The 22,977-nt window shown below is 40.6% G+C and overlaps 1 protein-coding gene across 2 annotated transcripts; it reads right to left on the bottom strand.

Annotated features, from left to right (window-relative positions):
• Window positions 1-3,688: 3,688 nt before the first annotated feature.
• LOC135513872 (serine/threonine-protein kinase A-Raf-like) lies at window positions 3,689-22,874 on the bottom strand. 2 transcript variants are annotated; one of them, XM_064936851.1, is made up of 16 exons: window positions 22,793-22,874; window positions 21,651-21,855; window positions 21,172-21,275; window positions 20,775-20,877; window positions 20,406-20,560; window positions 18,077-18,181; window positions 17,126-17,270; window positions 16,911-16,941; window positions 16,677-16,804; window positions 16,257-16,459; window positions 15,844-16,020; window positions 13,739-13,785; window positions 11,770-11,888; window positions 7,791-7,922; window positions 7,414-7,548; window positions 3,689-7,263 (listed from the first exon to the last, which is right to left on the bottom strand). In XM_064936851.1, the coding sequence occupies exons 2-16, from the start codon at window positions 21,759-21,761 to the stop codon at window positions 7,123-7,125; spliced, it is 1,836 nt and encodes a 611-aa protein (XP_064792923.1). In that variant the 5' UTR covers window positions 21,762-21,855; window positions 22,793-22,874; the 3' UTR covers window positions 3,689-7,122. The 2 variants fall into 2 exon arrangements, with proteins under 2 accessions (XP_064792923.1, XP_064792924.1); XM_064936852.1 differs by lacking the exon at window positions 18,077-18,181.
• Between the last annotated feature and the right edge of the window lie 103 nt (window positions 22,875-22,977).

Raw genomic sequence — 22,977 nt, 5'->3', positions numbered from 1 at the left:
AAATTACTTTTCGATCTTTGTAACTACGCAGTGACTGACTGTGTAGTTACTTATGTTATTTGTGACAGCTGCTTCTCAACATCACATGGTTTCCTGTCACTAACTTTCAACCTGCTTTGTGAGTGTTCATATAACCACTATTTTTAGCTTATCTGATGTAGCTGGTGGTTTCACAATATAACAACGAGGACGATGAAGTCGGATAAAAGGAGCCTTTGTTAAAAGTCCTCTCTGAGTGAAAACGCAACCACATTTTTTGGGCTGGGTTGTTTGTGTTTGTAACAAGGAAATAAAGTATGAAAGTTTTTCACACCACCTTAATATACAGAAACAAAAATATAAATGTAACAATTACGTTTTTACTGAGTTACAGTTTATATTAGGAAATAAGTCAATTGAAAGAAATTCATTAGTCTCTAATCTATGGATTTCACATGACGGGCAGGGGTGCAGCCATGGGTGGGCCTTGGAGAGCATAGGCCCACCCACTGGGGAGCCAGGCCCAGCCAATCAGAATTATTTTTTCCCACTCAAAAGGGCCTTATTACATACAGAAATACTCTTCTGTGGATGCAGCTTATGGTAGAGAAATGAACATTCAATTATCAGGCAACAACTCTGGTGGACATGCAGTCAGCATGACAGTTACATGCTCCCTCAAAACTTGAGACATCTGTGGCATTGTGTTGTGTGACAAAACTGCACATTTCAGAGTGGCCTTTTATTGTCCTGAGCACAAGGTGCACCTGTGTAATGATCATGCTGTTTTATCAGCTTCTTGATATGCCACACCTGTTAGGTGGATGGATTATCTTGGCAAAGGACAAATGCTCACAAGAATGTAAACAAATTTGTGCACATTTTAGCAAAATAAGCTTTTTGTGCATGACATGAACATGGGACCAACACTTTACATTTTTTCTCAATCCTGGGGTGGGATATATTTAACTTGAGGTGAGAGAACCATATGCAACATCTAGCAGGTACATTTGCAAATAAACTTGAAGGTAGCCTATGCATTTTTTATTTTACCTTTATTTTACTAGGCAAGTCAGTTAAGAACAAATTCTTATTTTCAATGACGGCCTAGGAACAGTGGGTTAACTGCCTGTTCAGGGGCAGAACGACAGATTTTGTACCTTGTCAGCTCGGGGATTTGAACTTGCAACCTTTCAATGCTCTAACCACTAGGCTACCCTGCCGCCCCCCATTAAAGGTCCAATTCAGATGTTTTTATCTCAATATCAGTAGCTTCTTAGCACATAGCAATATCTCAATCAAAAATTTGGGAGAAAAAAACTGAAAACCACCGGTTATTGGCAGAGAAGTTTGGAACTCTTTCTTATTGGTTTATTAACTCATGTAATTAATTAAGAGACCGGTCAACAGGCAGGCATAAAACTCCATCCCACCAACATGTGGAAATATCAGGCATTATTTTCAAACAGTTCTTACACTAAAAGGGCAGTATCATAATTTTCACAATATTATTCCAAACCCATTGTGGAAATACGATCCAGAAATTCACTATATTCAGACCACTTGACTTTTTCCACAGACTTATTCTAGAACGATAAAATAGCAAAATAAATAAAAAACCCTTTACTCAGTACTTAGTTCAAGCACCTTTGGCAAAAAATTACCGCCTCGAGTCTTCTTGGGTATGACGCTGGGTATGACGCTTCTTGGGTATCACACCTGTATTTGGGGAGTTTCTCCCATTCTTCTTTGCAGATCCTGTCAAACTCTATCAGGTTAGATGGGGAGCAGGCTCTCTGGCTGGGCCACTCAAGGACATTCAGAGACTTGTCCCGAAGCCACTCCTGCATTGTCTTTGCTGTGTACTTAGAGTCGTTGTCCTGCTGGAAGGTGAACCTTTGCCCCAGTCTGAGGTCCTCAGCGCTCTGTAGCAGGTTTTCATCAAGGATCTCTCTGTACTTTGCACCGTTCATCTTCCCTCGATCCTGACTCTTCTGCCAGTCCCTGCCGCTGAAAAACATCCCCACAGCATGCTCACCATAAGGATGGTGCCAGGTGTCCTCCAGTCGTGATGCTTGGCATTCAGGCCAAAGAGTTCAATCTTGGTTTCATCAGAACAGAGAACCTTGTTTCATATGGTCGGAGAATCCTTTAGGTGCCTTTTGGCAAACTCCAAGAGGGCTGTCATGTGCGTTTTACAAAGGAATGGCTTCCGTCTGGCCACTCTACCATAAAAGCCTGATTTGATTGGTGGAGTGCTGAAGAGATGGTTGTCCTTCTGGAAGATTCTCCCATTTCCACAGAGCAACTCTGGAGCTTTGTCAGAGTAACCATTGGGTTCTTGGTCACCTCCCTGACCTAGATCTTTCTCCCCCGATTTCTCAGTTTGGCCGGGCGGCCAGTTCTAGGAAGAGTCTTTGTGGTTCCAAACTTCTTCCATTTAAGAATGATGGAGGCCACTGTGTTCTTGGGGGACCTTCAATGCTTCAGAAATATTTTGGTACCCTTCCCCAGACCTGTGCCGTGACCCAATTCTGTCACGGCGCTCTACAGACAACTCCTACCACATGGTTTACTTTTTTTGCTCTGACATGCACTGTCAACTGTGGGACCTTATATAGACAGGTGTGTGCCTTTCCAAATCATGTCCAATCAATTGAAATTACCACATGTGGACTCCAACTTGTAGAAACATCTCAAGGATGACAAATGGAAACAGGACGTACCTGAGCTCAATTTTGAGTCTCATAGCAACGGGTCTGAATACTTGTGTATGGTCTATTTTTTATTTTAATACATTTGCAAACATTCTAAGAACCTGTGGGATATTGTGTGTAGATTGACGAGGAAAAACATGTACTTAATTTTAGAATAAGGCTGTAACGTAAACAAAATTTGGAAAAAGTGAAAGGGTCTGAATATTTTCCAATAAACTGTTTATAGAAAATGTTGACACCCCTTAATTTGTGGATTTGGCCATTTCAGCCACACCCATTGCTGGCAGGTGTATAAAATCAAGCACACAGCCATGCAATCTCTGTAGCCAAACATTGGCAGTAGAATGGCCTTACTGAAGAGCTGTGACTTTCAACGTGGCACTGTCATAGGATGCCACCCTTCCAACAAGTCAGTTCGTCAAATTTCTGCCCTACTCGAGCTGCCTCGGTCAACTGTAAGTGCTGTTATTGAGTGGAAACATTTAAGCGCAACAATGGCCACGAAGTGGTAAGCCACACAAGTGTACAGAATGGGTGTAGACACTCATTGAGTTCCAAACTGCCTCTGGAAGCAACATCAGCACAATAAATGTTAGTCGGGAGCTTCATGAAATAGGATTCCACGGCATAGCAGCCGGACACAAGCCTAAACGCATCATGCGCACTGCGAAGCGTCAGCTGGAGTGGTGTAAAGCTCGCCAACATTGGACTCTAGAGTGATGAACTGTAATGTTTGGTGGAGAAGGAAAAATGGTCTGAGACTGTTTTTCATGGTTCTGGCTAGGCCCCTTAGGGAAATCTTTGGCTGAATGGAAGTAAGTCCCCGCAGCAATGTTCCAACATCTAGTGGAAAGCCTTTCCAGAAGAGTGGAGGGTGTTTTTGCAGCAAAGGGAGACCAACTCCATATTAATGCCTATAATTTTGGAATGAGATGTTTGGCAAGCACTGGGCCTTTTAAGTAAAGAATAAAAACAGACATTTTAGCATTCAATAAGTATTCCACAGTTTTATTTAAAGAATAAAATCCTGCATCAATATTTTAAGACAAACCTAAGATCTCCTTTAAATTTTAAAACAAGTACAATTTTGTCATTTAAAATGTTTTACTGTACACAGCAGAATATACCATTTATTGCAAACTGAACACCCCTGATACCTCAAACTATACACACACACACAATTATTTAAATTCACCTAGAGATATGCAAAACTACAGAGTTCGTTAATGATATTTTCTGGTCAAATATGACAGTCCGGTTTCTCTGCCATGCGCCCCTGTAATTACCATGTGTCTGAAGCACAGTAAATTGTATCTTCAATGTGACGTCATGCCTTTAGAACAGTCCATTTCAGGGGAGGTCAATTTCTTTATTTAGTTTGTACAAGATTCCAGTAAATGTGGCACTTTTGTCCTCCTTTCTGCAAACATAAAACAGAATAAACTAATGGGGAAGTCAGAAGAAAAAAAAAAGAGCTCGCCAGAGTGCATGTTTACTAATTAATTCAGCAGAAACCGACCGACTTACATTATGGTAAAGCAATGCCACCAAATGTAAGATGCTAGACTATTCCTGCATTATGGACATCTCTAAACACACAGGACAATAAGAAATAAATGTCTATAAAAAGGGATTTCATTTGGAAAGATATGTTTCATTCAGCCTTTGGGCTATTCAATTACTTATGACCTATATAGCATAAGACAAAAGTAATGTTTGATGTACAACGCCTTAAAAACTGTGTTCCGTGTTTTTTTTTCTTTTGTTGCATATTGCAATAATAACAGTACATGCCATTTTAATGACACATGTTTACTGGTCTAATCAGAGGGGGGTATGGTTGCAAAATTCTGATTTACCAAAAGTTTGAGTTTTCCAGAAATCCTAGTTAGAGGATACCGGATTTCCTGCTAATTTCGGGAATATGCCAACCTGGATTTCTGGATATGACAATGTAGCCCAGTGGCCCAAGAGGACACTGTATATGCAGTATAGTGGGTGTATAAGACCTTATTCCACCCCAGTAAATTACTCACTGCAGCCAAGTAACAGTTGCAAAAGAAAATGTTGTAATCAAAAGCCAAATAAATACACCTGCATGACACAGAGTATCAGAAATCTGAAGCTCAATTAGAATAGTTTGAGACAGTACCATGACTAGAAAGGACATTTCGTTAAATTAGAGAACCCAAACCATCCATGATTTAAATGCTGTAAAGAGTGATCGTATCACTCAGTAAATATTGAATCCACCAAAAGGTCCATGACAGCAGATCCATCACACTGCTTTATGTAATGACAATAACATCAATAAATAAGATGAGAAATCTTTTCCAACCCTTTTCTACCAAAATCCCCAAGCCAAACCTATTCATACAACCCAATCATAACCACCAACCTCATTGGAATGAGGAAACAAAATAGGGTGCCCAGCCCCTCTAAAGAATCTAGGTTAAAAACCTGTATATCATCTGTTTTTTATAAAAGCTGTCAGTTATGTTTGTTGAGTAACCATCGACCCATGATAGAATCTGCACTTGTTTAAATTGATCACGTCAAATACAGCATCAAGAAATCACGCCCCTGTACTGTCCATTGCGAGCATACATAACACCAAAAACAACAGACCCCTTTATGGGTTAAGATCACAGTTACGGTTAGTTAAAATAAAAAAAGTTTACAATGATGATTCAAATCTGCCTCTTTTGTAACCAGTATTCAGCCAAATAACTGAAAATAACCATTATCTCCACCCCATTGCACCATGGAGCCATCTACTTAGCATCAATTGAAAAAGTCTCTCAAAATAACAATCAATGCACTTTCACTGAAAGAAGCTGGAAACTAATAGGCTAATCACTGCTAATGCAAACCAAGTAAGCAACCACCTTTCACTAGTTACAACGCTCAATTGAAGTAGCAGCCCGCAATCAACAGCAAGGAGGAACAGGATAAATTATTGATTTAACAGCAACTATTTTCCAAAGTGTTTAAGCTACTCAAAAATATGGCTTGTATTTGTTTTTAACTGTTCCAAAAACAAAAGTTAAATTGAAAGTAGGAATCAGACGTCAAACTAGAGGTCACATGATTGATAATGACTAGCACATTTTAAACTAAACCAAAAACATCCACGGAAGAGACTACTTTTCACTTCAACCACAGCCATAACCGTAGTGTTTACAATGAGCAAGAAATCTGTACAAGTAAGGCAGCTTGTTTTAACTAGATTAGTCAAAGCTAGCACAAGTGCTGCCCCATGGTGCATTGGAGAGTCAGGCAGACTGTAAGCATGTAAATCATTGAGAATACTCTTTACTCATCTGTTAAGACTACAGGTTTCATGGTCATACAGAAGCTCTCTGGGCTGAACTAACCTACATGTATTTAATGGAAAAAATGCACAGAATTGAACATGTCTGGGTCGTATTCATTAGGCACCAAACAGAAGAAAACAGACTGAAAGATGGAGGGACTACCTTACCTTGTCCAATAAGAACGACTTGTTTTTTTAAATTTCCGATGGCAAAGCACTATGTCATGGTGTGCACTAATGAATACGACCCTTCTGTGCATTCCAAAATGTTGCTGTACCCATATGACACTGCAGTTCACGGCTTCCAAACTGCTGGTCTTAGTGGCATATCGATCCATGTTGTATAGCAGCAATACAACTTATTCATCTTCATATTCTAACTACGCATTGACAACACTAATTTACCAAAACCGTTAAGGGACCGGAAGGACCAATAACTTAAAATATGGTCATAAAACCCAAGTGAAATTCACTTCTCGGTTTGCTGTTATTTTGCAAGCACTTCTTCCATCGCTTGCACTTAATCTTAGAACGCCGACTTCAAGATGATACAAAAGTCAGGTGTCCCTTCCCCCCCAAAAGCAGCCTTAAGAAATCCATAGCCACGCATGTACAGTTACAGTATAGGAATGTAGGGGGTCTGACATGGCCAGGCTTGCGTGTGTTCTGCAGTTCCAGTTTGTGTAGGCCTTTGAGCAGGAGGAAAGGAGGGGAGCTGTGTGTTTTGAAGTGGAGTAGGGAGAGTGAGGGCTCAGGGAGTTGAGATGGGGAGTGTCTGCATGACGAGGGGTTATATGTGTTGGTGGTGGTGGTGTCTGTGGGAGGAGCCCCAACCAGTGCCAGAGGAAGGGGAACGCTGGGTTGTGTCCCAAATGGCAGTCTTATAGTGTCCCATAGGGATCGGGTAAAAAGTAGTGCACCATGTAGGGAATAGGGTGCCATTTGGTACGTAGCCTCTGGGGTGTTGGGATGGGCAGCTGTCAGTGCACTCTCTCTTATGGGAATAATGCAGCCATCAGTTGCATCAGTGATGGTCTCTTTTCTTCTTACTCGCTCAGACAGAGGGACAGACAGATGACTTCTGGGACTGGGGGCCTGGCAGGTCAGGGCTCAAATGGGCATCAGCCGAGTGGTGTTGAACAGGAGTGGGTTCAGTTCCTCTGCATGCACAGCCCTGTGGAGGGAGGGCTCTGAGGCACTCCGCTCAATTTTTGGTAACAGGTCCTGAACCTGCTCAATGCCTAACATGATCTGAGGACAAACAAAGTAAACATTGTAGAATTGGAAAGATACTCACATTCGAACCAAGGAGGCGGAGATCGATAAAACAAAAAGAGAACTGTATGTAGAGAGGAAAATACCCTGTTGTTGACTTTAAATGCTTTGGCAGTGCTCTCTCACCTGTGGAAAGAGGGGCCTCTCATCACGTTTGAACTTCAAGCAGTCAATGATGAGCCTCTTCATTGATTTGGGTGAGCTACTGGACAGCAAACTGAGGTCTGGAGACAAATAGCCTCGCCCAACCATAAAGAGTATCTGAGAGGAAAGACAGGTTGGTAAATGTATGTCTCTGGTTGGGAATAGAATATACAACAGTATCAGTTCTTATGTACAAGACGTTTGAATGTGAATGATCTTAAATAGCATACATGTCAGCTGCAACCTTCAGATCTGTATTTAGAGGTAAACCGTTCCCATCCTCCTCTCGGTAGTCTCATTTTATATTTATGTTTTATTGTAAAATGATAGCAATTTCATTGCCATTATAATCGTTTCACCTGGTCTCTGTTGTTGATCTGGGAATAAGGCAGAGTCCCTGACATGAGCTCAAACAGAACCACCCCGTAGCCATACACGTCTGACTGAAACGTATAAGGGTTGGTGTCCTGCATCCGGATCACCTCAGGAGCCTAAAAACAGAAAACGCACACATATCGTTGGACAGCTGATTCAAGCACAAACATTTTAGTTGATCTGTTCCATGAAGATTCATTTAAGACTAAGACTTTTTCCATTTGCCTGGCTACCCAGTTTCTCCTCTGCAATGATTCTGGATTGGAGTACATCCCTGACTCTTCACCGAATGCGAACACATTCGGGCTGTCTGACTGGACCAGGAACCGATGGGTTGGGCCAGAGCCGGAACACACGTGGGTAAAGTGGCAGTTTGAAAATTTGTCATTGGCTTTGATACTCTTGATTGGTTTGAGACGATTAGATACCCATAGACTTATAGTCATTGCACCAACGCTAGTTAGCAACTCTCCTCAAACTGCACACAGAGAAATACAAATTGTATTTACAAGTTCAGGAAATTCAGTTCGTGTCATGTTTTGTGTACTTGCCACAATACCTCCGATTATAGCAACAACCCTAACTGTTATACTAACATAAAGCTGAGATTGTCCTCTTAACAGTAGTTTTAAAACAGTCTTTCCCACAAATACATTTTGAAAATATTGCCCAACTGTCAGTATGCTTGTACTTATCAGAAAGCATCTCTCCCTTCACTTCATGTGCAAAGGGGAGAGGGAGAGGCAGCGAAACAGAGACAGGACAGAGACAGGGCAGTGACTTTCATTGCAGGAAGCAGGTTAATCCAGATTCATACACATTGACAGATGGAATGGAATTGCTTTTCCATTACTTCTAACCAAATTTCCAAAAAAGTATGCATAATATGGTATTGACACTGGGAGGCTGCTCTTTGATCCCATGTACCATCTCCTGCTGTTGTGCAAGGCACTCCCCCCATTCATAATAATACTTGTTAAATTAATTGTTAAAAAAAGTAAATCCACTTTGTATGGCCTTGATCGCGAGTGTCAGTGGTATGTTTTTGGGGTCACGACAAAAATATGAATACATTCTAATAATATCTAAACAGTTAACTAGAAGGTACACGATATGTTTTGTTTTGGTTACTAGTTTGTTCTCCATCATATTTTATAGGCTAGGCCCACCTGCTGCTGAAACGTCTGACTGACTCCTTGAGCAACGGCCCACTCATCTTACACACATGCAGGTGATGCGAGCAAACAAACAAGCTGAAGTGTCATTCCGATCCTGGTGGATATGTAGATTTTTTTATTTGACTGACAAAATCTTTAAACTGTGCCTAAATATATTAAATTAATTTCCATGACCTTTCCAAAACTTTTAGGATGTTATAATTTTCCAAACCTTTTTCAGGCCTGGAAAACACCATTTCAAGATGTCATGACTTTTCTAGGATTTTCATGACCGTTGGAACCCTGGTTAATGCACATTACAGTTGAACAAAAATTTGTTTTAGAACCCCAAAAAATCTGCAGGAACGATGTCCAGCCTAATCACCGAAATTATAGACATAAATCAAAATTGCTTCGGTAAGAGGGCAATGTCGGTGTCTAATTCTCAGTTAATTGTCCCTGCTCTCGTCACTGTTGTCTTAAATTGTGAAGACCACTTTTCTCTCTTTGCAACAGCTCGACATTCACATGCACAAAACGAGCACATTTGCAGATAGATAAGCTCTGTAACATCTTTAAAGTGTGCCTCAAGAATGATTATTTGTAAAAAAAAAAATATATATATATATATATATATATATATATTTTTTTTTTTACAAATAATCATTCTTGAGGCACACTTTCAAGATGTTACAGAGCTTATCTACATATGTGCTCGTTTTTTTATATACAGTGCCTTGCGAAAGTATTCGGCCCCCTTGAACTTTGCGACCTTTTGCCACATTTCAGGCTTCAAACATAAAGATATAAAACTGTATTTTTTTGTGAAGAATCAACAACAAGTGGAACACAATCATGATGTGGAACGACATTTATTGGATATTTCAAACTTTTTTAACAAATCAAAAACTGAAAAATTGGGCGTGCAAAATTATTCAGCCCCTTTACTTTCAGTGCAGCAAACTCTCTCCAGAAGTTCAGTGAGGATCTCTGAATAATCCAATGTTGACCTAAATGACTAATGATGATAAATACAATCCACCTGTGTGTAATCAAGTCTCCGTATAAATGCACCTGCACTGTGATAGTCTCAGAGGTCCGTTAAAAGCGCAGAGAGCATCATGAAGAACAAGGAACACACCAAGGTAGGTCCGAGATACTGTTGTGAAGAAGTTTAAAGCCGGATTTGGATCCAAAAAGATTTCCCAAGCTTTAAACATCCCAAGGAGCACTGTGCAAGCGATAATATTGAAATGGAAGGAGTATCAGACCACTGCAAATCTACCAAGACCTGGCCGTCCCTCTAAACTTTCAGCTCATACAAGGAGAAGACTGATCAGAGATGCAGCCAAGAGGCCCATGACCACTCTGGATGAACTGCAGTGATCTACAGCTGAGGTGGGAGACTCTGTCCATAGGACAACAATCAGTCGTATATTGCACAAATCTGGCCTTTATGGAAGAGTGGCAAGAAGAAAGCCATTTCTTAAAGATATCTATAAAAAGTGTTGTTTAAAGTTTGCCACAAGCCACACCAAACATGTGGAAGAAGGTGCTCTGGTCAGATGAAACCAAAATTGAACTTTTTGGCAACAATGCAAAACGTTATGTTTGGCGTAAAAGCAACACAGCTCATCACAATGAACACACCATCCCCACTGTCAAACATGGTGGTGGCAGAATCATGGTTTGGGCCTGCTTTTCTTCAGCAGGGACAGGGAAGATGGTTAAAATTGATGGGAAGATGGATGGAGCCAAATACAGGACCATTCTGGAAGAAAACCTGATGGAGTCTGCAAAAGACCTGAGACTGGGACGGAGATTTGTCTTCCAACAAGACAATGATCCAAAACACAAAGCAAAATCTACAATGGAATGGTTCAAAAATAAACATATCCAGGTGTTAGAATGGCCAAGTCAAAGTCCAGACCTGAATCCAATCGAGAATCTGTGGAAAGAACTGAAAACTGCTGTTCACAAACGCTCTCCATCCAACCTCACTGAGCTCGAGCTGTTTTGCAAGGAGGAATGGGAAAAAATTTCAGTCTCTCGATGTGCAAAACTGATAGACATACCCCAAGCGACTTACAGCTGTAATCGCAGCAAAAGGTGGCACTACAAAGTATTACCTTAAGGGGGCTGAATAATTTTGCACGCCCAATTTCAGTTTTTGATTTGTTAAAAAAGTTTTAAATATCCAATAAATGTTGTTCCACTTCATGATTGTGTCCCACTTGTTGTTGATTCTTCACAAAAAAATACAGTTTTATATCTTTATGTTTGAAGCCTGAAATGTGGCAAAAGGTCGCAAAGTTCAAGGGGGCCGAATACTTTCGCAAGGCACTGTATATATCCGTGGTGGCAACAATTAAGCAGCTGCACAATATAACAGAAACTGTTTGCTTATAGGTGGTGTATTTTTTAAGCCCTTAGAAAACTGAATTGAAGACATGATAAGACTTAAGGCCTTTAAATCAGATTAATTTAATTAAGACAAACACTTTAAGGACCCGCAGACACCCTGTTTAAGATGTTACAACTGCGGTCTTATACTGAAAGATTAATCACGCATGAAAAATACAACCCCTCTAAACTCTCCAGGAAAACTCAGACATTACAAATCACATTGCTAAATGTAGTTTGACAGTTGATGTGAAATTATGCTACCCCCACTATCAGCCAGTGATATCTAGGATGTATTCCTAGACACCAAATGAAAGAAAAAGGCCTGAAACGGACTGCCTGAACTTGTTCAATGAGACACTGTGCTGTAAATTAATGCAACCCAGGGGTGCAAGGAACTTACCATCCACAGAATGGAACCGCTAGGCTGTTCTACCTGCTCGGAGCCACTCCACCGAGACTTCACTGTGGCCAGCCCAAAGTCCCCGATCTTCACAGTCCAGCCCTCATGGAGGAAGATGTCTGACAACAGAGCTCAGGAACATGGCAGCAGGTAGGTAGGTATATACATTTGGAAAAGAAAAATCACACTGATGATTTTAATACAACCTTCAAAATGACTAAATAGACTTGAAATTGTTAGCATTCTACAAAAGTGATCTAGATTTGGACACAAGCTTTGGCCTCAAGTGATAATGGTGGTGGGCATCTTTCTCTGACAAACATTTGATACATTTTGTTTCATTTTGACAAATACGATAAGTTGATACATTTGTTCTAATTAATCTCCATGAATGTTTGATTTGCCCAAAATAATGTGTTTTAAAGGCTACTTCGCATTTAAAAAGAGGAAGGCAAGATACTCTGGCACAGTTTGAAGCTTAAAAAAAAAAAGTCTCACACCAAGCAATATAAGCACTAAACTCATGATGCAAAGATTTCACAACTGAACACATATTGACAGTCCATAAAAATATTAATATCAGTGGTGAACACAGCACTGAACACAGACAAAACACACAAATAAATAGGGTGCTCAAAAATGCTTCTGTGGTCATTGATCTTTGGCTTCTAACCAACCACATAGGCCTACACTAGAACTGACAGATCCTCACCAGACAGTGTTAAGCACACAACAAATCCAAACTCATGGCCCGTATTCATAAAGAGTCTTAGAGTAGGACTGCTGATCTAAGATCAGGTCCTCCCTATCCATATAATCTACACTGATTCAAATTATAAAACGCAACATAGTAAAATCTTTTAAATTGTTATGAGTTACAGATCAAATAAGGAAATCAGTCAAATGAAATAAATTCATTAGTCCCTAATCTATGGATTTCACATGACTGGGAATACAGATATGCATCTGTTGGTCACAAACACCCAAAAAAAAGGGGAAAAAAAAGAAGGTAGGGGCGTGGATCAGAAAACCAGTCAGTATCTGGTGTGACCACCATTTGACTAATGCAACATCTCCTTTGCATAGAGTTGATCAAGCTGTTGATTGCGGCCTTTGGAATGTTGTCCCATTCCCCTTCAATGGCTGTGCAAAGTTCCTGCATATTTGCAGGAACTGGAACACGCTGTCACACAGATCCAGAGCATCCCAAACATGCTCAATGTGTGACATGTCAGGCGAGTATGCCATGGAAGAACTGGGACATTTTCAGCTTCCGGAAATTGTATACAGATCCTTGTGACATGGGGCTGTGCATTATCATGCTGAAACATGAGGTGATGGCGGCGGATGAATGGCATGACAATAGGTGTCAGGATCGTGTCACGGTATCTCTGTGCATTCAAATTTTCATCGATAAAATACAATTGTGTTTGTAACCCTAACCCCACCACGGGGCACTCTGTTCACAACAGCAAACCGTTCGCCCACACACGGTCTGCAGTTGTGAGGCCGGTTGGACGTACCGGCAAATTCTTTAAAACGATGTTGTGGTAGAGAAATTAAAAGTAAATTCTCTGGCAACAGCTCTGGTGTAGTCAGCATGCAAATTGACAATTGCACGCTCCCTCAAAATATGAGACCTCTGTCATTGTGACGTGTGACAAAAGCTGCACATTTTACAGTGTCCTTTTAATTGTCCCCAGCACAGGGTGCACCTGTATAATCAGCTTGATATGCCACACCTGTTAGGTGGATGGATTATCTTGGCAAAGGAGAAATGCTCACTAACAGGGATGTAAACAAATGTATGCACAAAATTTGAGAGAAATAAGCTTTTTGTGCGTATGGGACATTTCTGGGCTCTTTTATTTCAGCTCATGAAACATGGGACCCTTTACATGTTGCATTTATATTTTTGTTCAGTGCAAATTCATCTTCAGAAGTAAAAGCCCAGCTCAAGAAAGGATACTGTTTGATTTCAGGTCTCGATGAATTATATTCTTGGCATGAAGATAACTGAAAAAAATAAGAAAAAAGCCTGTGTTATTTCTAAATGTATACATAAAGTAAATACAAAAGCAGATAAGCTAAAAGAGAACATACTGCATGTTAATAGTTTTCAAAAGCACCATGTGTTGTGATAAAGACAGTTGAACAAAGCTCATGAGGCATTTAAGTTATATTCTAAAAGAATCAATAGCTATACAGTTGAAATCGGAAGTTTACATACACTTTGGTTAAGTCATTAAAACTTGTTTTTAAACCACTCCACAAATTTCTTGTTAAGAAACTATAGTTTTGGCCAGTCGTTTAGGACATCTACTTTGTGCATGACACAAGTACATTTTCCAACAATTGTTTACAGACAGATTATTTCACTTATTATTCACTTTATCACAATTCCAGTGGGTCAGAAGTTTCCAAACACTAAGTTGACTGTGCCTTTAAACAGCTTGAAAATTCCAGAAAATTATGTCATGGCTTTAGAAGCTTCTGATAGGCTTATAGACAACATTGGAGTCAATTGGAGGTTTAACTGTGGATGTATTTCAAGGCATACCTTCAAACTCAGTGCCTCTTTGCTTGACATCATGAGAAAAATCAAAAGAAATCAACCATGACCTCAGAAGAAAAAAAAAATTGTAGACCTTCACAAGTCTGGTTCATCCTTGGGAGCAATTTCCAAATGCCTGAAGGTACCATGTTCATCTGTACAAACAATAGTACGCAAGTATAAACACCATGGGACCACAGCCGTCATACCGCTCAGGAAGGTGATGCGTTCTGTCTCCTAGAGATGACCGTATTCTGGTGTGAAAAGTGAAAATCAATCCCAGAACAACAGCAAAGGACCTTGTGAAGATGCTGGAGGAAACAGGTACAAATGTATCTATAGCCACAGAAAAATTAGTTCAATATTTTTATTTTACCTTTATTTTACTAGGCAAGTCAGTTAAGAACAAATTCTTATTTTCAATGACAGCCTAGGAACAGTGGGTTAACTGCCTGTTCAGGGGCAGAACGACAGATTTGTACCTTGTCAGCTCGGGGATTTGAACTTGCAACCTTCCAACGCTCTAACCAATAGGCTACCCTGCCGCATAATCAGCATATCCTGAAAGGACACTCAGCAAGGAAAAAGCCACTGCTCCAAAACCACCATAAAAATGTCAGACTACGGTTTGCAACTACACATGGGGACAAAGATCATACTTTTTGGAGAAATATCCTCTGGTCTGATGAAACAAGAATAGAACTGTTTGGCCATAATAACCATTGTTATTTTTGCAGGAAAAAGGGGGAGGCTTGCAAGAACACCATCCCAACCGTGAAGCACGTTGGTGGCAGCATCATGTTGTGAGGGTGCTTTGCTGCAGGAGGGATTGGTGCACTTCACAAAATAGATTGCATCATGAGGAAGGAAAATTATGTGGGTATATTGAAGCAACATCATGACATCAGTCAGGAAGTTAAAGATTGGTCACAAATGGGTCTTCCAAATGGAAAAATGACCCCAAGCATACTTCCAAGGTTGTGGCAAAATGGCTTAAGGAGGGCAAAGTCAAGGTATTGGAGTGTCCATCACAAAGCCCTGACCTCAATCCTGTAGAAGATTCGTGGTAGAACTGAAAAAGCGTGTGTGAGCAAGGAGGCCTACAAGCCTGACTCAGTTACACCAGCTCAGTCAGGAGTAATGGGCCAAAATTTACCCAACTTATTGTGGGAAGCTTGTGGAAGGCTACCCAAAACGTTTGACCCAAGTTTAAATTGTTTAAGGCAAAGCTACCAAATACAGAGTGTATGTAAACTTCTGAACCACTGGGAATGTGATGAAATAAATAAATCATTCTCTACTATTATTCTGACATTTCACATTCTTAAAATAAAACTGGTGACCCTAAATTACCTAAGACAGGGAATTTTTACTAGGATTAAATGTCAGGAATTGTGAAAAACTGAGTTGAAATGTATTTGGCTAAGGTGTATGTAAACTTCCAACTTCAAATGTATCTCTTGAATTTAAAATAAAAATGGATTGCCACTTTAATAAGTGTTTAAATTGAAATAGCTTACTCCATGCCCTGTGCTGTCTGCCTGGCAACGTCGATGCGGCGCATGGTTTCAAACTTGGTCTCGGAGACATGCAGATGACGGTACAGGCTGCTGCCCTCACACCACTGTGTGATGATGGCAAAGTTAGGCTTAGTCATAAAGCCCATAAACAGCAGAATGTTGACGTGGCGTGTCTTTCTGCAGGGGGGACACACCAATATCAGTCACAATACACACTGCTATCAATATCTTACCCAAACTGCATGTTCCACAGTTTTAACAACAATACTCATGTTAACTCATGGTAGGTCAGTTTCAGAAAAAACAGCTACATAAATTGCAATACAGCACCATCATCAAGTAATGTGCCTTATATCAAGACCCCCCCAAAAAAACATGAATTAATGTAAGAAGAGGGCAGGTACAATACTCACCTTAGGACTTGCATTTCATTTTTAAAAGCCTGCAGCTGCTCAGGTGTTGGCTCTGTCACTTTGAGGATCTTGATGGCCACATCTCCATGCCACTTTCCCTTGAAAACAGTCCCAAAGGACCCTGCACCTATCCTTTTCTGCATGGTGACTTCTCGAGAGTGGACCTCCCAGTAGTAACTTGAGTCTCTATAACCGCCACGGTGCTGAAACACACTTTTACTTAACACCATTTTCAACAACATCCCCATCACTAATTAACAAGGAGCACCAAGGGTTCAGTCTCGGAAAAATACCACTTTCTAAAAAAAGAAAAGATAAAGAAGACTGCAACAAATGATGCCAGAACCCTTTTTCACCCAGATGAGATCCTGATTCCATAGAAGGGTTTTAGTAGCGCCGGCATATCTAAACTTTACTTACCACTTTCTTTTTGTCGTCAGATGAGGAGGGCTTGCGCTCTTTGTGCTCTGAGGGGGATTTAGGGGGTCTCCTGCCAGGGGAGTCCAGGGAGGGGGGGCTGGTGGAGGGTTTGGATGAGGGTTCAGGACCTGAAAATAACAGTATTAAAATGAGCAGATTATGAAACAAATGAGCAAGTGCAAAATAATCTCAAAGACATGAGTAAGGATAAAGAAATCAGATTTGAAATCTCACCCATTGTATTGTTTTGTATTTTTAACGCCTCCTAAAAAGGACAAACACATTGTCTAATATTAATGAAACATTCACAGACAGATAGCCACTGTGTGTGATGTATGCTATTGTAGGGGTTGAGAGATAAGCAGAAGACACATTTCCATGGTTCACTGTAACAAATAGACTAATGAATTTGTTTTGTAAACCCTGTGTTGTAGGAGTGACTGTCTCACCTCTATGATGCTGACTCCGGCAGGGCCCACAGTGCTGACCATGTGGACGTTGGGGGTGGAGGTGGACCGATGCCTCTGTAGGGATGGTCCATCTCCAACTGGCTGGGGAAACAGGAAGGCAGAGGTCGGGGACAGAAGTCCATGCCTACAAGACACAAAGGGGCACAACAGAACAGGTTTGGTTCATTTCTGAAGAGTTACGGTTATCCATTTGAGGGGGCACCAATACCATATGGTTTCTGTGACTGCATCCTACATGGAACACTATTCCCTTTAAAGTGCACTACTTCTGACCAGAGTCCTATGGGATAAGTAGTGCACTATATAAGGCATGGCCCGCAGAGCATTTTCCTAAGACCAAAAATGTATAAAAATTCAGTTGGTGTCAACTTAAAGGTACAATTTCAAAATGTGGCATTGCATCATCAGTTTCTCTCTTGTTATGTCAGTCACTCAATTAGGCTATGTAATTTAACCAGCCATCTAAACTTTTAGTAACCATGGTCAAATTATTTCATTTTGTTAGTCCCTCCCACTCAGACATATTCAAAACTGCAAACATTTCTCTACACCCTAGGGCAAAATGAGTAGAAATGCATGAAATATGTTATAAAATGTCTAAATCTTCACTCCGCCCCATGGCAAAATGCGTAGAATTGCAGGAAATTAACTCTAAAAATAATTATCCGCTGTCAAGAGGGGGGCCGCAAAACATGTTTTGCTTGTAAGGTGGGGGGGGACCCTCCCAACAGAATGTCACTTAGGGCCCCCAAAAGGCTAGGGCCAGCTCTGACTGCATGTGTGGGTTGGGTATGCTGACCCACGAGTCACTGCGGTCTCCCATGAGTTCAGACTTTTTTGTGGCCCCCACCCCCATCAAGTTGCCCATCCCTGATATAGGGAATAGGGTGTCCTTTGGGACGCATGTGACTATGGTTCAGATCCACTTACCCAGAAGAATCTGGGGTTAAGGCTATGTCGCTCTGGGATATGGAGTTGTCTGGCAACAGTATGGATATCTGAGGGTACTCATCTGTGCAGGGATTAGGTGTGAACCTGGAAATAAGGTACAGTACACACACAGAGGGTAAGCAGAGGGTAAAGAGCTGTTCCAGTCACACAATGCTAACAGTAAAACAAATATGAAGTGATATTGGTGACATTGCACAACAAAATGCATGGAGAACATTTGATCTTTTAGTTTGTGACCAACTTTTTATTTTGTTCGGTCTTTTTGAAGGGCGGGGTGGAACTACAGAAATTCAGCAGTGACAATATACTCATTTTGATTTGGCTAATGAAAAAGCAGCCTTTTGTACAAATGGTGCTCTATTTTATGTGAGTGCTTTTGGAGCAGGTGTGTTTCTTGGGTCATCGCTATATCAACATGGTTTCTTATTAGGATATCAAGAAATCTGGAACGTTTATTAAAGGACAGTTTGGGCCTTTCAAATGCCAAGACAAAATAGCTAGCATTGCCTTTTATATTTAGTGTTAGTAAGCCCATGGATGTGAAACATAAAAGGCTGGACCCACAAGGAACCCCACACATTGGTACCCCCGCATGTGAACCACTCTAAATTACCCCTAAACATAATGTACCCTCAATTTGTATTAAGCATGTACGTGCTCTATGTAAAAAGAAAAATGTTTTAAAAAGGCAGGGGGGGGGGGGTGTATGTGCAAGAAATAGTCTAATCTAGATCTTCACAATAATTAATCATGACCTGTAGGCCAAGTCGTCCCTGGGAGATAAATTCAGCAGCGTAAACAGAGGGGGACAGACATCTATCCTAAACAGTTTAGCCGAAAGGGATGAAATGCTCTATAGCCCACAAGGAAGCAACCCGTGTAAATGTTACCACACTATTGACTCATACAATCTAGAACAGTATCCCCGTTCCGTCTCCATGTCTTCGACCAGGGCTCTAAAGTACAACCCTTTGGATCGCATATGGGGCGGCAGGGGAGCCTAGGACTAGTAACCGAAAGGTTGCAAGTTCAAATCCCCGAGCTGACAAGGTACAAATCTGTCGTTCTGCCCCTGAACAGGCAGTTAACCCACTGTTCCTAGGCCATCATTGAAAATAGGAATTTGTTCTTAACTGACTTGCCGAGTTTTAAATAAAGGTTAAAAAAAACTTTTTAAATAAATAAAAATATGCTCCTAGATATTTTGCTGTGTGACATTACATATTATTTTGGGAGCACCAGTGAGACAAAACATGTAATAAAAATAAACATCCAGAGAATTGCTGTAATGATAGGGTGCAGATGTTTCTAAGTCCCCTAGAGAAAAAAGCAAGCACAGATGAATTTGTTTAATCCAAAGCCTACATGTAAAGAATAATAAAGACCGCTTCAGTGATTTGTATTTCTTGCAACTTTCTGAAGAAGTCATGGCATGTGAATGCCTGCGTCTACCACTGTGTCGGCAAAACTTATTTTTCAAGGCTTCCCCAAAACACTTGGGGAATGATATGATATCATGATTTGTATCAAATCGGGTGGTCTTTTGTTTTGCAAACTCTATTCCACATGCAGTACAGAAACACCGCCAGCCAAACACCAGTCTCTTGAGGTGCGCAATTGAAATTAAAGGGCAACTATATCTGCCAAAATATTTTATTGTGGTCTGCTGGTGTGGTTTAATCATTGTTATCCAAATGTTGTTTGATATAAAGAGTGAGATTTTTAAGCATGAAAACCAGAAGGGGGAAGAAAAAAAAAAATTAAAAAAAAGGGGGAAATCCGTTTGTTTCTCGTGTTGTTATGGCGAATAAATATATTGACTGGTAAGAATTCTGAGTGGCTGGCAGTTATTTTCATATAACTGTCACAGTGGTTGGTGGACCAAAAAGTTGGTTTATGAACAGGGCCTAAAAACTATCACGAGTCATTCCCAAACCACTCATGGGCATTTGTTTACACCTTGTTCAGTCAGGTTACCCCATTAGCTAACAACCTGGTTACTTTACCAGTACATCAAAACATTTGGGGACACAAAAATAAAGGAAAAAGGTCAGCTTCTTTAGACTACTACTGATCATAGCAATGAATGAATGAGTGATCTCTTGCATGTCGTCACTCACAAACTTGACGTGCTTAAAGAGACAGAATAGAATTGTCTATGTAATGTATCTCACTAGGTTGTTCTTTTACACAATATAGAAAGCTAATATAAAAAAATATATCTTCTGGCACTCCTAGATTTGTTGTGGGGAAACTAGTGCTACCAATGAAAAATGCTAATTTAGAACCCTGTCCTCGACAGACTCACCGTTTTGTCATAGTGTCCATGTCCACACACACAGTGGGAACTTTGCTGCTGCAGTGCTGGTGAAACTTGTAGCCACATGTCTGACATCTGAAGCCGTTGAACAGAAACTTGTGGCAGAAGTCACAATAGGCCAACTTGAAGAAGGTTTTCCGTACCTGCAATAAAAATAATGTGAAAGTATATTTGTCAGACATTTCAGTTGAAGAGAAAGTGAGGTGAGAGTTGTGACAAAGTAGTGGTAAGTCTGCTATACTAACCCACAGTCTGTACATGTGTGCAGAAGGTGGTGGTGTTAACCACTTCTGGAAAAATAAGTGTTGCCTTACAATACACAAATGCAAAGGTGAAACATTTACAAGAGCTACTTACAAAGTTATGCATAGCGAGAGGGACATCATCCAACACATCTACAAGCAGCTCTTCTCCAACCAGCGGGGTGATGTCAGTGTTCCAATCAGTTAGTCTCTTGCGACTGTGGGGGGGAGAGAGGGGGGGGGGGTCAGATTAAAAAAGACCAATGATATCAAAGAAGAAAAAAATCTATATCCGAAAACTATTACCATGAGAGAAATGTTGCCAGAAATGTATCTTGGGGTTAAGACGCATCAACAATTAACCACTTACAGATTATTTCGTAAACAGACACTGCTATGAACCTTTTACTTATTGAACCGTATACACACCTTGCCAGATCAGACAAGAAAGATGCTTAAAAATGGAGATGGTGCAAAACAAGATATTAAAATGGGCTAGAGCAGACACGTACCCCTCTAGGAGTCGAAACACTGCGCAACAGTCCTGGCTCAGGCCCCTCACTTTAAGGGCTTTATCCAAACTGTCATAAACAGTCTGGCCAGGGCGAACATTCACCTGCAGACACAAACAGTAGGGAGTTTCGTGTAGTTTAGCAATTTCAAGTAGGGTGTGCAAGTGGCTTGTTGTGTCAGAGAAAGATAACTACTTTCACATAATAAAATACAGCACCAACTTCATTTACAGTTATGAAATTGTGTGAGTTACATATTCACAGTGAATTATTTGGATCTCTATGGTAAATTATGCGTTTTCTCATGTTTGAGAAACATGATAAGAAATAGATTGGAACTGGGCCTTGGGCACCAGCTGGGACAACACCAACTGTCTGCTAGGAGTTAGTCATTGATGCAGTCGTGAATCATTAGTGTTGAAAATAATTAAATTTTTCGTGTAATATAAATGCCCAAAAGATTATTGTGAAAGTCTTACCACAGTCCTCTGTTTATTGGGGAGGTAGACACGGATGGTGCCGCCACCTCGGGGCACATCCTCTGGACTGGTCTCACCAGAGGAGGAGCAAGAGGAGGAGTTGGAGGACATGATGAAAGGCAGGAGGAGCAGGGGAGGCAGCACTGAGATGCTTCAACCGCAGGCGAACTTCATGCACTGGGGATCCGGAGGAGTGAGCCCTTACCTGGAACAGACAGTGCTACGAATTAGCTACGATCCATCTGAATTCAATCAAACGAGTGAGACAAATGTGCCCACAATTATGAACATAGATTGACTAAGTATGTTGCAACTTGCAAGGATTATACAACATTGTGTAAACTAGGTAAAGAACTGCTAAATAAACAAGAGGCCTCATATTTACAACTCCAAAAATAGCTTATCACAGTAAAAACAGTCTAAAAAGGGTTGCTTGTACCAAACAGCTGAGTTGGTGTAGGTTGTCAATGGCTCGAACAAATGTTATTTATCATGGATGACACTAACTAGTTAAACTTACTAACCAGCTAGCTAACTTCATAGGCAACTTTACGCAGCCGAGACATTGCTAGTTAACGTTCATTACTACAGCATGTCTCGCTGCACTTTGACTCATAGCTAGACATTTAACGTTAATGTGCACGCGAAATTGCATTATTGCTGTCAAGTACCGTAGGAGCCTTGTTGGCTTTGTAAAGCTACAAATGTTATAGCTAAAGTCGTTGGCAAGGTAATTACGTAGCTATCCTAGCTTAGCATATAGTAATGATTTGACTGTTTAGCAATATGACATTTCCACATTTTGGAAGCCATAGTTCTCTCAGCATAACTACCACTGATGCTTGTAATTCGTTTATATTATTTTGACGGAATGACGAGGCTGTTATAAATAGTTTCTTAATTCCTGTCAGGTGTTTTTTTCACGTTCGAGTGCTTTCATGAGGCGGAAAGGGATTAGCTAGCTAGCGCGTTAGGTTGCTACTTTTGCTGTCTGATACTATCAAGTAACGAAAAGCTTATTTCACTCTAATTTACGTAATAACATAAGCAACTGCTTAATTCATAATCGGCAATTCAGTAGCATTGCAAAACGAGTCATTCATAAACAACTAACCGCAAATTTGGTTTTGGAATAGTCTTACCTGAAGGAGCCATCTTGAATGCTCTTCATCAGAAGTAGAATCTCTTGGAAAGCGGAACACCTCCGTGATGCGCGCTCCCTATTGGTCAATTCTCACATGTACACTCGCTCATTGGATAACATAATATAACAATGGGGCGGGTGTTACAAGTAAACATGATACAAAAAAAGTTCACATTCTACAAA

This window comes from Oncorhynchus masou, chromosome 25, assembly GCF_036934945.1.
Source record: "Oncorhynchus masou masou isolate Uvic2021 chromosome 25, UVic_Omas_1.1, whole genome shotgun sequence".
NCBI lineage: Eukaryota > Metazoa > Chordata > Actinopteri > Salmoniformes > Salmonidae > Oncorhynchus > Oncorhynchus masou.
This window is presented reverse-complemented; position numbering and strand designations above follow the sequence as displayed.